General features: G+C 38.7%; 1 protein-coding gene and 1 long non-coding RNA gene across 3 annotated transcripts; one reads left to right on the top strand and one right to left on the bottom strand.

Moving 5' to 3' along the window:
- The first annotated feature begins 314 nt into the window (after nt 1–314).
- LOC129253214 (uncharacterized) lies at nt 315–787 on the top strand. 2 transcript variants are annotated; one of them, XR_008583702.1, is made up of 2 exons: nt 315–432; nt 509–787. It is a non-coding gene; the product is annotated as an uncharacterized LOC129253214 (long non-coding RNA). The 2 variants fall into 2 exon arrangements; XR_008583703.1 differs by having other exon boundaries at nt 506–787.
- LOC129253212 (aryl hydrocarbon receptor nuclear translocator homolog) lies at nt 763–4,959 on the bottom strand. Its single transcript, XM_054891494.1, has 2 exons — nt 2,479–4,959; nt 763–2,400 (listed from the first exon to the last, which is right to left on the bottom strand). The coding sequence occupies exon 1, from the start codon at nt 4,549–4,551 to the stop codon at nt 2,593–2,595; it is 1,959 nt and encodes a 652-aa protein (XP_054747469.1). The 5' UTR covers nt 4,552–4,959; the 3' UTR covers nt 763–2,400; nt 2,479–2,592.
- Nucleotides 4,960–14,224: the final 9,265 nt, after the last annotated feature.

Raw genomic sequence — 14,224 nt, 5'->3', positions numbered from 1 at the left:
TAAGAACTTAAAAAATGTACAATTTTTATTACTGCTACAACTGCAGAAACAAACTGCTATAATTATACCACTATTTTTAAGTAAGTATAACATGCTTCATCTGTTTCACATAAAGAGCTACTTGCTGAGAGACGAGTTTTTGACAGAGGTTGTTAACTACATTCATGGACTGTTGTTGTTGTTGTTGTTGTAACAGCATAAACATTCCCCATACTTACATACGGGGAATGCTGCTGGAGTGACAGTCCTTGACCGGATATAAATCCGGGTCGTTTCGGTAACGTAGAACCGACTGTCGTGGAAACGTCACATTCATGGACTCTTGTCTTCCGGTGACGGTGTCCAACCAACGAAGCAGACGAAGAGCTTCACCTGCCTTGTAAGATGTATTGCGTTTTGGATATACAGGACAGCAGGACATACTTACATATGGTGTGTCCACTAAAATTTTCTCATCTAATACTTTCTTCCCTTTGGTTATACCCTGTTGTTGTTGTTGTTGTAGCAGCATAAACATTCTCCGTGCATATACGAGGAATGCTGCTGAAGTGACAGTCCTTTGCCGAATATAAATCCGGGTCGTTCCGGTTACGTAGAACCGACTGTCGTGCGAACGACACACACCCAGTCGAGTCAGCTTCTTTCCTGTACCTTCCTGATGTAACTTTGATTCCGATTTGTAGTATACGAAATTTGTACTTTTTTGTTGATGAAATTGATAAACTTTATTCGTAATAAAATAAAATACATAGTCGCTTTGAAAATTGCGATTATATTTTACAATTAATTAATACGCAAAATTATTTAAATGGTGCCTGTAGGTAGTTAGCGGATTACTACATTATCTTAAAGGTGTAATTATATTTACCGTTATTCAAATTCCCCAACATTTTCAAGGAGAAACCTTGAAACTTTATTAATATTCTACTTACATACAAGCATATAAATTTAGTGCATGCTAATGCAGTTATCAAAAAGCTTAAACCTGACTAAATGAATTTTGTTCGTTTATTCTTTCAGCTATCTTAAACTTTTTCATCTTGAAAAATTTAGCTAAATGTTTTTGCTTACGCTTAATCGGGTTTTTTGAAATGATCTGTTTCTGTGGCAAATATAACACAATATCATGTACTTGACGCTTTTTCACCAATGGAAATAGAAAAATTAATAAATGCAAAGATGCATTTTCATAGATAATAGTATATATATGTATATGTATGAGTACATACGCAGCAATAATTAGTTTTAAAAGTGTAGCAGTGATGACCAATTTCATACAATTATTAGAATATAATCAATTGTTGCCATCTCAAAGCTTTCTAATTGTTTTACGGTAAAATTATATATAGCTGATTAAGGTCCTAGATCACTTCCATATATACATTATTGTGATATATTGCAACTAAACCATTACTTTTCGTTAGCAAAGCAGAACGGTAAAATTTATTTTGTATACAATTTTGCGCAAGGAATATTTTTTGCTAGTTCTATATTTTTTAAATTAAGTATAAAATAACCTAAACCAAACATTTTTTCTTGGCATTCCGTGCCCATTGCCCTAAGGATTTTTCCTAATGCACGTAATACGGAGTTAACAGAATAAAAAGGAATAAACCCAAGGCCTTGGTAGTCTAGTGCGGTAAGAAATCTAGAAAGCCTAGTATGCGAGCAGATTTTTTTTAATATTAGGCTTCAGAAAAACAAGCCAACTTCTAAATACAATACAATGATGCAATCACATACTATATAGATTGTCTGCGCCTTCTTTGGCGATCATTTCAACATAGCTACTCCGACTTTGTTGTGATAACAAAACAAAAAAAAATACAATTTCCGAAACTTTAAGTTAATATAATATATATACTTTAGCCGGACCCGAATATCGAAGTGATATGGCTGCTCACGCACTGACTATTTTAACCGCTGTATCTATTGACAGTTTGTCTCAGAAGTTTCAAACAGTCTAAAATTTTAAATTAATATCTTTATTTTTTACTTTTCCTATTTAGGGAACTTAATCCATTTCATTATTTTGCCATAAGCGTTGTGAAGAATATTTAGATTCTCATTCCATACAGATAGATTCGAACCAAGGCATTTGCTTCTTTCTGGGAAAATATATTTAAAATGAGAAAATTGTTAAATGGCGCTACACCAGCATTCGAGTCGTTGTTTAAATCAGCTACTGACGTTTGTTCACCTCGACCTTACAACAAAGTTTAACAAAAAAAAAAAAAAAAGGTAGAATGAAACGTGACGAGCTCAGGGTTTTTGTTCTTAAACGTGTTATATCTACAATACTATTGAGTTGCTATGTTATTTAATTTTTTTTGTTTAGAAGTTATTGAATGCAACCTAATTGTTGACTTGGTGTTTTTATGTTGCTTTAAACATGTTTTCCTGTGAAATGTAAAGTAGTATTAGCTGATTTTGTTTCAAAATTAATTCAGTACTAAAATATTTGCTTACATTATTTACTTTTAACTTATCTTTTTCACATGACTTATTGCCTCAGAAGCCTATACGCATCGTTTTTTTTGCAAAGTGTTGAACTTTTGTTGCATTTTGAGATCCCAATACCACCACTACTACCTATTCAAATTGTGTGTTGAACATATTTATATTTAAATCTTCGAATGTAGTTGTGCCGCTTTGGTCTAACATTTGCAACATATCAGAGAACTCTTGACCCTGTGGTTGACCAGCTTGGACATGCGCTCCATGGACGGCATGAGGTCCGTGATTGGCATGAGGAGCTGCATGTGGCGCATGCGGGTGATGTGCTTGAGCAGGGTTTTGCCAGTCGCCCCACATGCCTGGTGCATTGGTAGGTGGTGGGGGAGCTGCTTGTGCGCCACTACCGGGATGGTAAGTTGCTTGACGTGCATTGCCTGCACTTAGTTGTGTATAAGTAGGACCACTAGGTGAACGTGCCGGACTTGTTTGATTGTATTGATAGCCTTCAGACACCGCCTGTTGCTGCTGCTGTTGCTGACGTAGGGTGGTCCAGGTCGTCGCAGCGGGTGTTGGTGAGCTGTTGGCTTTTGGAATTTTCGCCATATGTGCAGTGTTTGGTGATGGACCACCCGCAGTAGGTGGATAACCGCCCAACGGCGAATGTGTTGCATCGTAATTATAAGCTACAGGATTCTGTGCTGAGCCGGGTCGCGCTACGTTGTTAGCCTGTTGTGCTGCCAGAGCACTTTGTGGTGGTATATGTGTACCGATCATACCATGTGCGGTGTACATGCCGTCAGCAGCAGCTGTAGAGGATGTAACATCCCGACGAGCTTGCAATGTGTAATCGACGCCGGGCGCTACGTAAATGTGTTCGGCGTTTGGTTGGTCTGGAGTGTTGGTGTCGTGCGCAACGCTCGAATGTAGCGTTTTTGCTGAACTATTGGTACATACGATATATTCCACCTCCTCAGTGTAAGGATTCAAAAACGCGTTAGCATGTGTCCTTATCCAAACGTATTCACCACTTTTAGCACGGGTGCGATACATCAATGAGAAATTTCCTTTCTGCTTTAGTACTTGATCAAAACTGTCTTTTACGTTCATCTGATCCTCTGCGTGACAAAAGTCATAACAGATCTTTCCAAGTAAATCAGTTGGTGTATAACCAAGCACATTCATGACGCGCTGATCGACAAAAGTAAATTTTCCATCCATTGCATGTCGTGTTATAAATTCAGATTGATTATTCGAGTTGGTCATGTCATTAGAGGCAGTTGAGGTCACTTGCAGCCGGCCAATAGCTACCAGACAGCAGTGCGAAGCGTGCATATCGTCATCTACAGGGCGCTCCATATGTACACCAGGAAACATATCGGTTGGTGGCCAATTTTTTATGTATCCAGTACAGTGAACTACTGCATAGTTAGTTCCATCGCGAGACGGGCCCAGTGAATTTCTTTGTTTCAACCGATTTAAATGTCCAGCCACCATTGTTTCCGGATTTACATTGCCCACACGCATGCGACAGATGAAACCACGACGTGCACCCATATTAAGACGCATTGACGATTGGTGACCCTCCTTCTTCACTGTACCCGTTTTAAGATCGAGTATTCGACCAGTATTTTGGGACTCTTGGGTCGACAATTGTTCGCGTATTTTTTCACGATCATCAGGATGGATGTGTTCGTACAAACTGGTGCCGTACCAGTCACTCTGTGTGTAATTTAATACAGGAGTCACTGAATCTGAAACATAAATAACCCGACCTGAGTCGCATGAAACTACAAACAAAAATCCATCGGCTGCTTCTAATATTAAATGCTTTAATTCTTGGTCGGTTAGAAAAGAGGGTTTGTATGTGCCATCACTGCTGGTATTTCCAGTGCCACGCAGAGCCTTCATATGTGCCACAGCCATGCGTAGTATGGTCAATTTGTCAGGTTTACGGGCTAGTGCACTGCAAGTTGGAACCATATCCGAGAGCTCAGTAATGTAGGCCGTCATTTTGTTGCGTCGCCTTCTCTCGATCTCACAATGATTCTCTCGACTCGCGAACCGTTCTTTATCCTGCATATTCGCTTCGTCCATGACTTGAATATTTAATGAGTTCACCGTGGGTTGACTTCTCCGATAGGTAACGCGTTATTGCTTTTTTCTTATTTGGGTTGATTGCTTTCGTTGTGGCAGCGTTCGTTGCCTTACACTTTTTTTACTGATACTCGTTCTTCTTTTGTTGTGCTGCGGACCAGATTGCGGGTGTAAGCACTTTGTCTACGTAGTAAAAAAAGTCAACAGATTTTCTTGGAAATCACTGCGTTTAGTGTGAAGTACCAAATATTTCGAACAATCACAATGTGGTTGAATATAATCAAAGATGATAACCGTTTTCACATGTTTTTAATATAGTTTTTCATTATTTAGGAAATCTATTGTACCGATTAACACAGAAATTTCTATAAGAAATATGTACAAATGTTTACAGCAAACCTGACTGTACACGGTAGACTTCCAAAATGCTGCCACAACGTTAAACTGTATTGTGTGTAGATACTAGACAGTTTGACATTGCGAAATGCTATGTTGAATGCATGTTTTTAAAAAAATTTTTCTGGGAATTAATTTTGACATACTTTTACTTTGTGGCTAATATATGGTTACAGCATAAATGTAATAAAGTTTTTAGCATTAAGCAAAATATATAATTTATAATTTTATTAGTGACAGCTGGTAGCATACATAGTTTCCACAATCCTCCACATCCCACAGTACATATATCCACATCCAAATTCAAAGGCAGTAAATGTTACCAGATTATACACTTTGGCACAATAACAGTGAGAAAAGTACAGTAGGAATTTAAAGACTTGGTATTATCTCTGTAGGCAAAGGTAAATCTCCAGTGTAATTCTGCCAAAAAAAGCTCTTCATAAGATCATCAGAGTTGCAATTTAGAACTAGAGTTTTACCACAAATATTTATTTACAAATGTGTTATATATAACACGTTCACATATAGGTGATGATCTTTTTTTTCCTGCTTAACTCCCAATCCGCAATTAAAAAGCGACATTTACCATACACAATTTCTCTCCCAAAATCTGAGATTATGAAATAATCCTAGATAGTAACACTTTTGAAGTGAAACTTCTTAGGCGTCGATGGATGATCGAGAACGGAGAGTAAAATTTCAAGGCCATGCAATCTTTTGGGCATTTTCGTTCCTCGAGAGAGAAAAAAGATATAACGTAGAGGAAGAGGAGAGAGAGAGCTATATATATATATATAATTGGCGCGTAAACCCTTTTTGGGTGTTTGGCCGAGCTCCTCCTCCTATTTGTGGCGTGCGTCTTGATGTTGTTCCACAAATGGAGGGACCTACAGTTTCAAGCCGACTCCGAACGGCAGATATTTTTATGAGGAGCTTTTTCATGGCAGAAATACACTTGGAGGTTTGCCATTGCCTGCCGGGGGGCGACCGCGATTCTTCTTCTTAATTGGCGCTATAACCGCTTACGCGATTTTGGCCGAGTTTAACAAAGCGCGCCAGTCGTTTCTTTCTCGTGCTAACCGGCGCCAGTTGGACACACCAAGTGAAGCCAAGTCCTTCTCCACCTGATCTTTCCAACGCAGTGGAGGCCGCCCTCTTCCTCTGCTACCACCAGCTGGTACCGCATCGAATACTTTCAAAGCCGGAGCGTTTGTATCCATTCGGACGACATGACCCAGCCAACGTAGCCGCTGGATCTTTATTCGCTGCGCTATGTCTATGTCGTCGTAAAGCTCATACAGCTCATCGTTCCATCGTCTGCGATATTCGCCGTTGCCAACGTGCAAAGGTCCAAAAATATTACGCAGAATCTTTCTCTCGAACACTCCAAGCGTCGCTTCATCGGATGTTGTCATCGTCCAAGCTTCTGCGCCATACGTTAGGACGGGCATGATGAGAGTCTTGTAGAGTGTTAGTTTTGTTCGTCGAGAGAGGACTTTACTACTCAATTGCCTACTTAGTCCAAAGTAGCACTTGTTGGCAAGAGAGATTCTACGTTGGATTTCAAGGCTGACATTGTTATCGGTGTTAATGCTGGTTCCTAGATAGACGAAGTCTTTTACAACCTCGAAATTATAACTGTCTACAGTGACGTGGGTGCCGATACGCGAGTGCGCCGACTGTTTGTTTGAAGACAGGAGGTACTTCGTTTTGTCCTCGTTCACCACCAGACCCATTCGCTTTGCCTCTTTATCCAGTTTGGAGAAGGCAGAACTAACAGCGCGGTTGTTAAGGCCGATGATGTCAATATCATCGGCATACGCCAGCAATTGTACGCTCTTATAAAAAATTGTGCCCGAGCGATTAAGTTCTGCGGCTCGTACGATGCTCTCCAACATCAGGTTAAAGAAGTCACACGACAGCGAGTCACCCTGTCTGAAACCTCGTTTGGTATCAAACGGCTCGGAGAGGTCCTTCCCAATTCTGACGGCGCTGCTGGTGTTGAGCAACGTCATCTTACATAGCCGTATTAGTTTTGCGGGGATACCAAATTCAGACATCGCGGCATACAGGTAACTCCTTTCCGTACTGTCGAATGCAGCTTTGAAGTCGACGAAAAGATGGTGTGTGTCGATTCTCCTTTCATGGGTCTTTTCCAAGATTTGGCGTATTGAGAATATTTGGTCGATGGTAGACTTTCCAGGTCTGAAGCCACACTGATAAGGTCCAATCAGTTGGTTGACGGTGGGCTTCAGCCTTTCACACAATACGCTCGATAGAACCTTATAGGCGATATTTAGAAGGCTAATCCCGCGGTAATTGGCACAAATTGTAGGATCGCCCTTCTTATGGATTGGGCAGAGCACACTTAAATTCCAATCGGCAGGCATGCTTTCATCCGACCATATTTTGCATAGGAGCTGATGCATGCACCTTACCAGCTCCTCGCCGCCATGTTTGAATAGCTCAGCCGGCAGTCCGTCGGCGCCCGCGGCTTTGTTGTTCTTTAGCCGCGTTATCGCTATTCTCACCTCGTCATGATCGGGTAGCGGAACGACAATTTCGTCGTCAACGATTGGGGTATCGGGATCTTCACTTTCTCGGTGACATGCGCAGCTGTCACTGTTTAATAGGTTCGAGAAGTGTTCCCTCCATAATCTAAGATTGCTCTGTACGTCAGTCACCAGTTCGCCGTCTTTGTTCTTACAGGAAAACGCCCCGGTCTTGAAACCTTCTGTAAGCCGCCGAACTTTCTGGTAGAATTTTCGGGCGTTGTTCCGTTTCTTCTTTCGGATAATACGTCTCTCTTCCTTTTTCAGCTCTCTGTAGCGATCCCACATGGCTCGCGTTGCGCCCGATCGCAGCGTGGCTCTATAGGCGGCATCCGGGCGACCGCGATTAGAAAAATGTTTTTCTTAATTTTGGTGTTTCACCGAGATTCGAACCTACGTTCTCTCTGTGAATGCCGAATGGTAATCACGCACTAACTTATTCGGCTACGGCCGCCGAATAGAGCTATACCCTATATATATCTTAGATACACTTTAGGTTTTTTTCCTGAGTTTTTCCTTGTGGCTGCTAATTTCTAGTAAGAAATAACACTGCCTACTTTTTGGCGCTTGTTTGTTGGTGCAAACTTGTAGGAAATATATTTTTGGTGCCTACTTTTTGGGTTTTATTTCCTTGGTGCCTACTGTTTGGCGCGTTTTTTAGTCCCAATTTTTGGTGCCTACTTTTTGGCGCTTATTTCCGTTTACTGGCTCGTACTTGTGCGTACTATAAAGTGCTATCCATTCCGGCCTTGGATTTATTGGTATTGGTTGGGGTAATTTGTGCCGCTGCTGCGGTCCTGGAACCGCTGCGTTTGTGCGGGTGATAAACGCTCGGAGTAGTGTGCATTGTTGCGACGGTTTGTGTTCGGCGTTCACCTACACCGCTCGATCCTTCTCCGTTTTTTGTAAATTTGGTCTACATATTTGTATTCTCTGCAAATGTTGTGAATTTATTTAGATATATATTCTTTCTCCCTCTCTTATTTTTTCTCGGGTTTGTTATCGATAATTAGTATTACGAATGCAAAGAGAAACATCAAAATAAAAACTAAATGAAATGGGTGCCGGCAAAGAAAAGCGGTCTGTAAACATATTATAATTCTAATAAAATTAATGTTAAATACATATTATTCATTATGAATTCATTTTACAGAAAAAAGCGTGTGTCGATAAATGTTTTATCTTCTTATTACTTATTATAAAATGTAATATAGAATCTCCCATGCAATTAAATTAGCTATTCCTCCTCCTTATTTTTTACACCGAAATATTCCACCAAAAAATAATTTTTATAATCTGCCATATGTGAACGGGTAGATTAATTTTGTGGATTTATTGGTAATTAATGTATTTGTGAACGTACTTATACATAGATTATAAATATAATCAATAATTCATCCTCAACTGCATGCCAGACGTTTAATATATATACTGACAGTAGCATGGAATAGTTGATGGATGGTGATCCCATAATGCAAAATTTCCAAAAATTTTGAGATCCATCAATACGGACCGCAATATATATATATGTATATATATGGGGCATTCTTCGCCAACCGGACACCCCCCATCTGCCCAGAACAGAACAGTAAAACTTTTTTTTCTTCTGGAGAATTGGAAAATCTTTTAATAATCACTTCCTTTTTGTTTGAGATTTGGAAGGAATGGCTTTTTAGTATTTAAAAAGTGCCACATGACAAATTAAAGTACATGACATAAGCTTTTATTTCGGCATAGGGAAAAATTTTTTTTATAAAAACTGTTCTGGGCAGATGGGGGTGTCCGGTTGTCGAAGAATGCCCCATATATATAATTGGCGCATACACCCTTTTTGGGTGTTTGGCCGAGCTCCTCCTCCTATTTGCGTCTTGATGTTGTTCCACAAATGGAGGGGCCTACAGTTTCAAGCCGACTCCGAACGGCAGATATTTTTTATGAGGAGCTTTTTCATGGCAGAAATACACTCGGAGGTTTGCTATTTTTTTTGTATTTTATTACATTTGTATTTAAAGTTAAGGCGTTGTCTACTATAAACACATATGGGAGTTCTTCTAACACACCATCTAGCACACGTCCATTGCATCCAATGCCAATCATAATGAACTCTTTTTTATCGTTGCCGATTGCCATAAGGACGATACTAAAAGCTTCCTTATTATTAAAGTATAAAGATCCGGTACCAGGTGGATGACTTATTTTACTGTGCTTCCCATTAATGGCTCCGACACAGTTGTAAAATTCGTACATACTTTTGAAACCATCAGCAACAGTTTACCATTCATCCGTTGTAATTGGCATCTGAAAAAATAAAAGGTTGGATTGCTAGATTATTTATATATACATACTAGCTTTAACCCGCGGCCCCGCTCGCGTAGGAGTAGTTTTTAGGGATTTAGGATATGTATATAAACGAATTACAAACAATAATTTCATAGAAAATCATTTTTTATTAATAACCACAGTATTATAATACCCGGCATCCGTTGCCATGCCTCGTTGAATAAAATCAAAACAACCAATCAGAAAAATATCAATCAAAATTATTTTTATTAATTTTCTATCTCAAACCGTTTTTGAACTTTGCATTTGGGTCATAGTTGAACAGCTTCTGCGGATTATGAAGTCTAGAGTGTGCTATAAATAGTGGGAAATAGGAAAAACTAAGATTTTTTAGATTAGATTTAAGCAAATATTCGATTATTAGTGACGAATGAGAGTGGTGGCGCGGCCTGGGGGCTGTGGGAAGGGAGTTCCATCATAAAAACATGCCTATAACCTTCATTGGGTGAAAATATGAATGTATTGTATAAAAATTTTTACGTCATTTGGTGTTGTCGTTTCGTAGTGATGCGCGGACAACGTACAGACATTCACCTTTATAGTATAGAGATGTATCTAATAATAATACGAACTGCAATTTGCTCGAAATAATTTCATACAAAAACATATTCAAGTAGCGCGAGACCAAATGGCAATGTGGAGAATTATTAAACATCTAGTTCTAAACGAGGAAAAGACCGAGTTATCCAAAGTGTCGATGAATGGCGAGGTGCTAACAAAAAAGCACGAAATAGCAAACGAAATGAATGTATTTTTTATAGAAAGTGTAGAAGAAATTAACAAAAGCATACCAATAGTAGAGTATAAAGATGATATTCAACAAAGCGATGTTCAGTTCCAATTCACGCCATTAAAATTACACGATTTAGAAAGAATGATTAAAATTATGAACAACAAAAAAGACTTCAATTTGATATCTACGAAAATGATATTGTGTACATTTCACCTAATTGGAAGATTGCTTCCTAAATATCATCAACCACTCGCTGAAAATCGGGGAGTTCCCCGATAAGTAGAAAGTCTCAACAGTCATACCCGTAGAAAAAAGTAAAAACACAGATAAGCAAGAGGAATTTCATCCAATTAACATGCCGATGACTGAAAGTAAAATTCTTGAGAAGGTTGTACATAAATAATTAGAAGCGCATTTGGAAAATAACCGATTACTATTGGAAAATTAATCGGGGTTTAGACAACACCACAGCTGTGAGTCAACGCTAAATTTAGTGATCACGAGATTGAAAACAGAAGTAGCTGAACGCAAATGTATAGTGGCAGTCTTCCTAGACTTTAAGAGATCATTCGAAACAATCGGCAGAAGCATTATAATAAAAAAATGACAAAGTACGGAATACGAGGAGTTGAACGAAAATGGTTCGAAAGCTACTTCAGCAACAGAAGGCCGTGCACAAGGATAACGGATTGGAAGTCTGGCCAGAAATCAATTGCGTTGGGAGTACCTTAAGGACCGGTGCTGGGAACACTTCTATTTCTCATATACACCAATGATATGGAAAAAGTGTTATGTGGAGTCGAGGTCTGTCAACTTGCTGATGACACTCTATTTTACACAACTGGTAGTTTAATAAATGAATTCATTGAAAGAATAAACTCCAATTTAAAAACAAAAAACAAATTGAAACTTAATGTTAGCAAAACTAAGGCTAAATTTTTTCGTAGACTTAGAAAAAGATTGTCAATTGATAGCTCATTAAGATTATATAATGTTATGATCAAGCCACATTTTGAGTATTGCTCTACAATTTTGGTCTTGTGTTCCACAGAATTGAGAAAGAGGCTGCAAGAACTACAAAATAAGGGTATGCGTTGTATTCTATTGTGCAATATTTTAACCTCAATACTCGATACTTTAAAATGGCTTAACACCAACCAAAGAACTGTGATGAATGTTTTATTATCCATATTTAAAATGAAACATAACATGTTACCCAAATATCTATCAAGGCAACTAATATATGTGGGAGAGGTGCAACCGTATAATTTAAGGAATAACGGGGATTTTAGAATTAATTTGTACAGAACTAGTAGGTCACAAAACACTCTATTGTATAAAGGATTAAAATTATTTAATCAATTGCCAAACACTGTTAAAACCGAAAGAAACATTATTATAAATAGGAGAATATTGGTCGATTATATTAAAGAAAATATTGTATAAATAATCCAGCATTAAGCAAAACACACACAAAATTACGAAAAATAAATAAATTACAAAAATGCAAATTACAAATTACAATAATTTTTATATTTTCAGAGCGTTGTTTCTGAATCACTCAGATTTGGTGACGAATCAAGTGAGAAACCGTTCTGTGGAAGATTTACAGGGCGCTTCATTTTCATCAATTACAACTATACTTCCACTGAAATTACTTATACATACATTCTTACTTTAATATAATCCCTAAGAACGTAAGTTAAAGTTTCACAAGTAACCAGGACAGCTTCGCTTATTGTCGTGACATAATGGCTGCAAACCTCGCATTTTTAAAGTCCCTGGAATGATAAATTAAAGGAAAAATAATAACAGGGAAATATGTGTAATAAAATAAAAATCCTTACGTTCCAGTGGCGAAATAATGCAGCGTAATTGTTAATTTTTCCCTCGCCAACACAGTATCTTGTTTTGTTAAAAATGGGGTGACCAACTGCAATATACCTGTACGTATATACAAAAATGTCCTTGGACATACGGAAGTAATTTTCGTAATCGTCCAGTTCTTTATGAAGAGCAATTGCGTCCAGCAGGTTTACACGGGTGTATTTTTCCAGTCTTGGTATAATTTTTTACTTGAACATCTGTTCGCATTTTGCTTTAAAGAAAAGGCCGGCAAAATGGCTAAACATGCTTTCCTTTTATTTTCTTGCGAAAGTTTTTAATGGCTCACCATAGTTTACTCACAGTAATATACTCTTGTAAATGCTGTCAATAAATATTGAGCGTGTAACATACACCTACACATACCATTAACATGGATCGCGGTCCATATATCACAATATATACTGATCTCCTGACATGCCCCTTGAGAGGCAGAGTTTGAGGTGTCTATCGCGAAAATCAGATTAATAGTAGAAGCTGAAATGCGTTTTAGTTCCTTTTACCCTTTACTATTTATGATAATAGGTTCCTTAAATTGTTCACACGTTGTAAATATTTGTCCGAGGTGTGAGATTTCTTTTTCTTGATTGGCGCATGACCTAGCCAATGTAGCCGCTGGATCTTTATTTGCTGCGCTATGTCTATGTCGTTGTAAAGCTCATACAGCTCATTGCTCCGTCGCCTGCGATATTCGCCGTCGCCAACGTGCAAAGGTCTAAACATCATCCACAGAATCTTTCTCTCAAACACTCCAAGTGACGCCTCATCGGATATTGTCATTATCCAAGCTTTTGCGTCAAACGTTGGGACGGGCATGATGAGAGCCTTACCATTCAATTGAATACTTATTCCAAAGTAGCACTTGTTGGCAAGAGAGATTCTCCGTTGGATTTCAAGTCTGATATTGTTATGGTGGTTCTTAGATAAACGAAGGCTTTTACAAATCGTAACTGTCAACAGAGACGTGGTTTTTTTCGGGATGACGCCCGTGAAGAGGTAACTATCATCAGTCCTGCTATACCGGCATAGCAATACGTACGATTTGTAGCCTCAGAGCTACACCTACGTACTAAACACCTCTCAATCTACCACAATCTACCACTCTCCACGCGGAACTGCCAAAAAGGTATTACCTCACGGCGCTGGTTAGCTCATAGTTCAGATTTTGGGAGCATAGAATGGGCATTAGAACAAGGTGTAATCAGCGTCTTCTTCCCTCCCCCAGTATGGTTTCCCTCTCCGAGACAGTTTGGAGAACTGTCATGACTGAAGCTATGGAGGTATTTTCGAAATACCCCGTTCTTTGAAAGGAATCGGATTAGGCGGCCTAAGATATAACAACTTCAATAGCATTCTCCTAACATATATAGGAATGTAAAAACAACATACACATATATAAATTTGGAAATTTAATTAGATCTAGCCAAGGAGCAGCAAGAGATTTCGTGGCTCTTAAAACACTCAGGCTAAAAAGTGTATTGTATTTAGGGCTCTGGAAAGAGGGTAGATAGTCAAGGAGGGAAAGAGAAGAGTATCAGAGAAAGAGATAGGAAAGAATAGAGACAGAGACCGAGGTAGTTAGTTCTGTGAGAGTTTTCCAGATTCTTTGGCAATCTTTAAATATACTCCAGTTTTAAAGAAGCAATATTACTCATTCTCACGACTTCGGAACCCAAACTGGTAGCCTTGCCCTAGCAACGACAGGACACTTACAGACATACCCATATACTTATATACATATTTATTTTAGAAAGCCAGAAAGAAT

Source organism: Anastrepha obliqua, chromosome 1 (genome assembly GCF_027943255.1).
Source record: "Anastrepha obliqua isolate idAnaObli1 chromosome 1, idAnaObli1_1.0, whole genome shotgun sequence".
NCBI lineage: Eukaryota > Metazoa > Arthropoda > Insecta > Diptera > Tephritidae > Anastrepha > Anastrepha obliqua.
The sequence above is the reverse complement of the archived record's forward strand: the minus strand, read 5'-3'. Positions and strand labels throughout refer to the sequence as shown.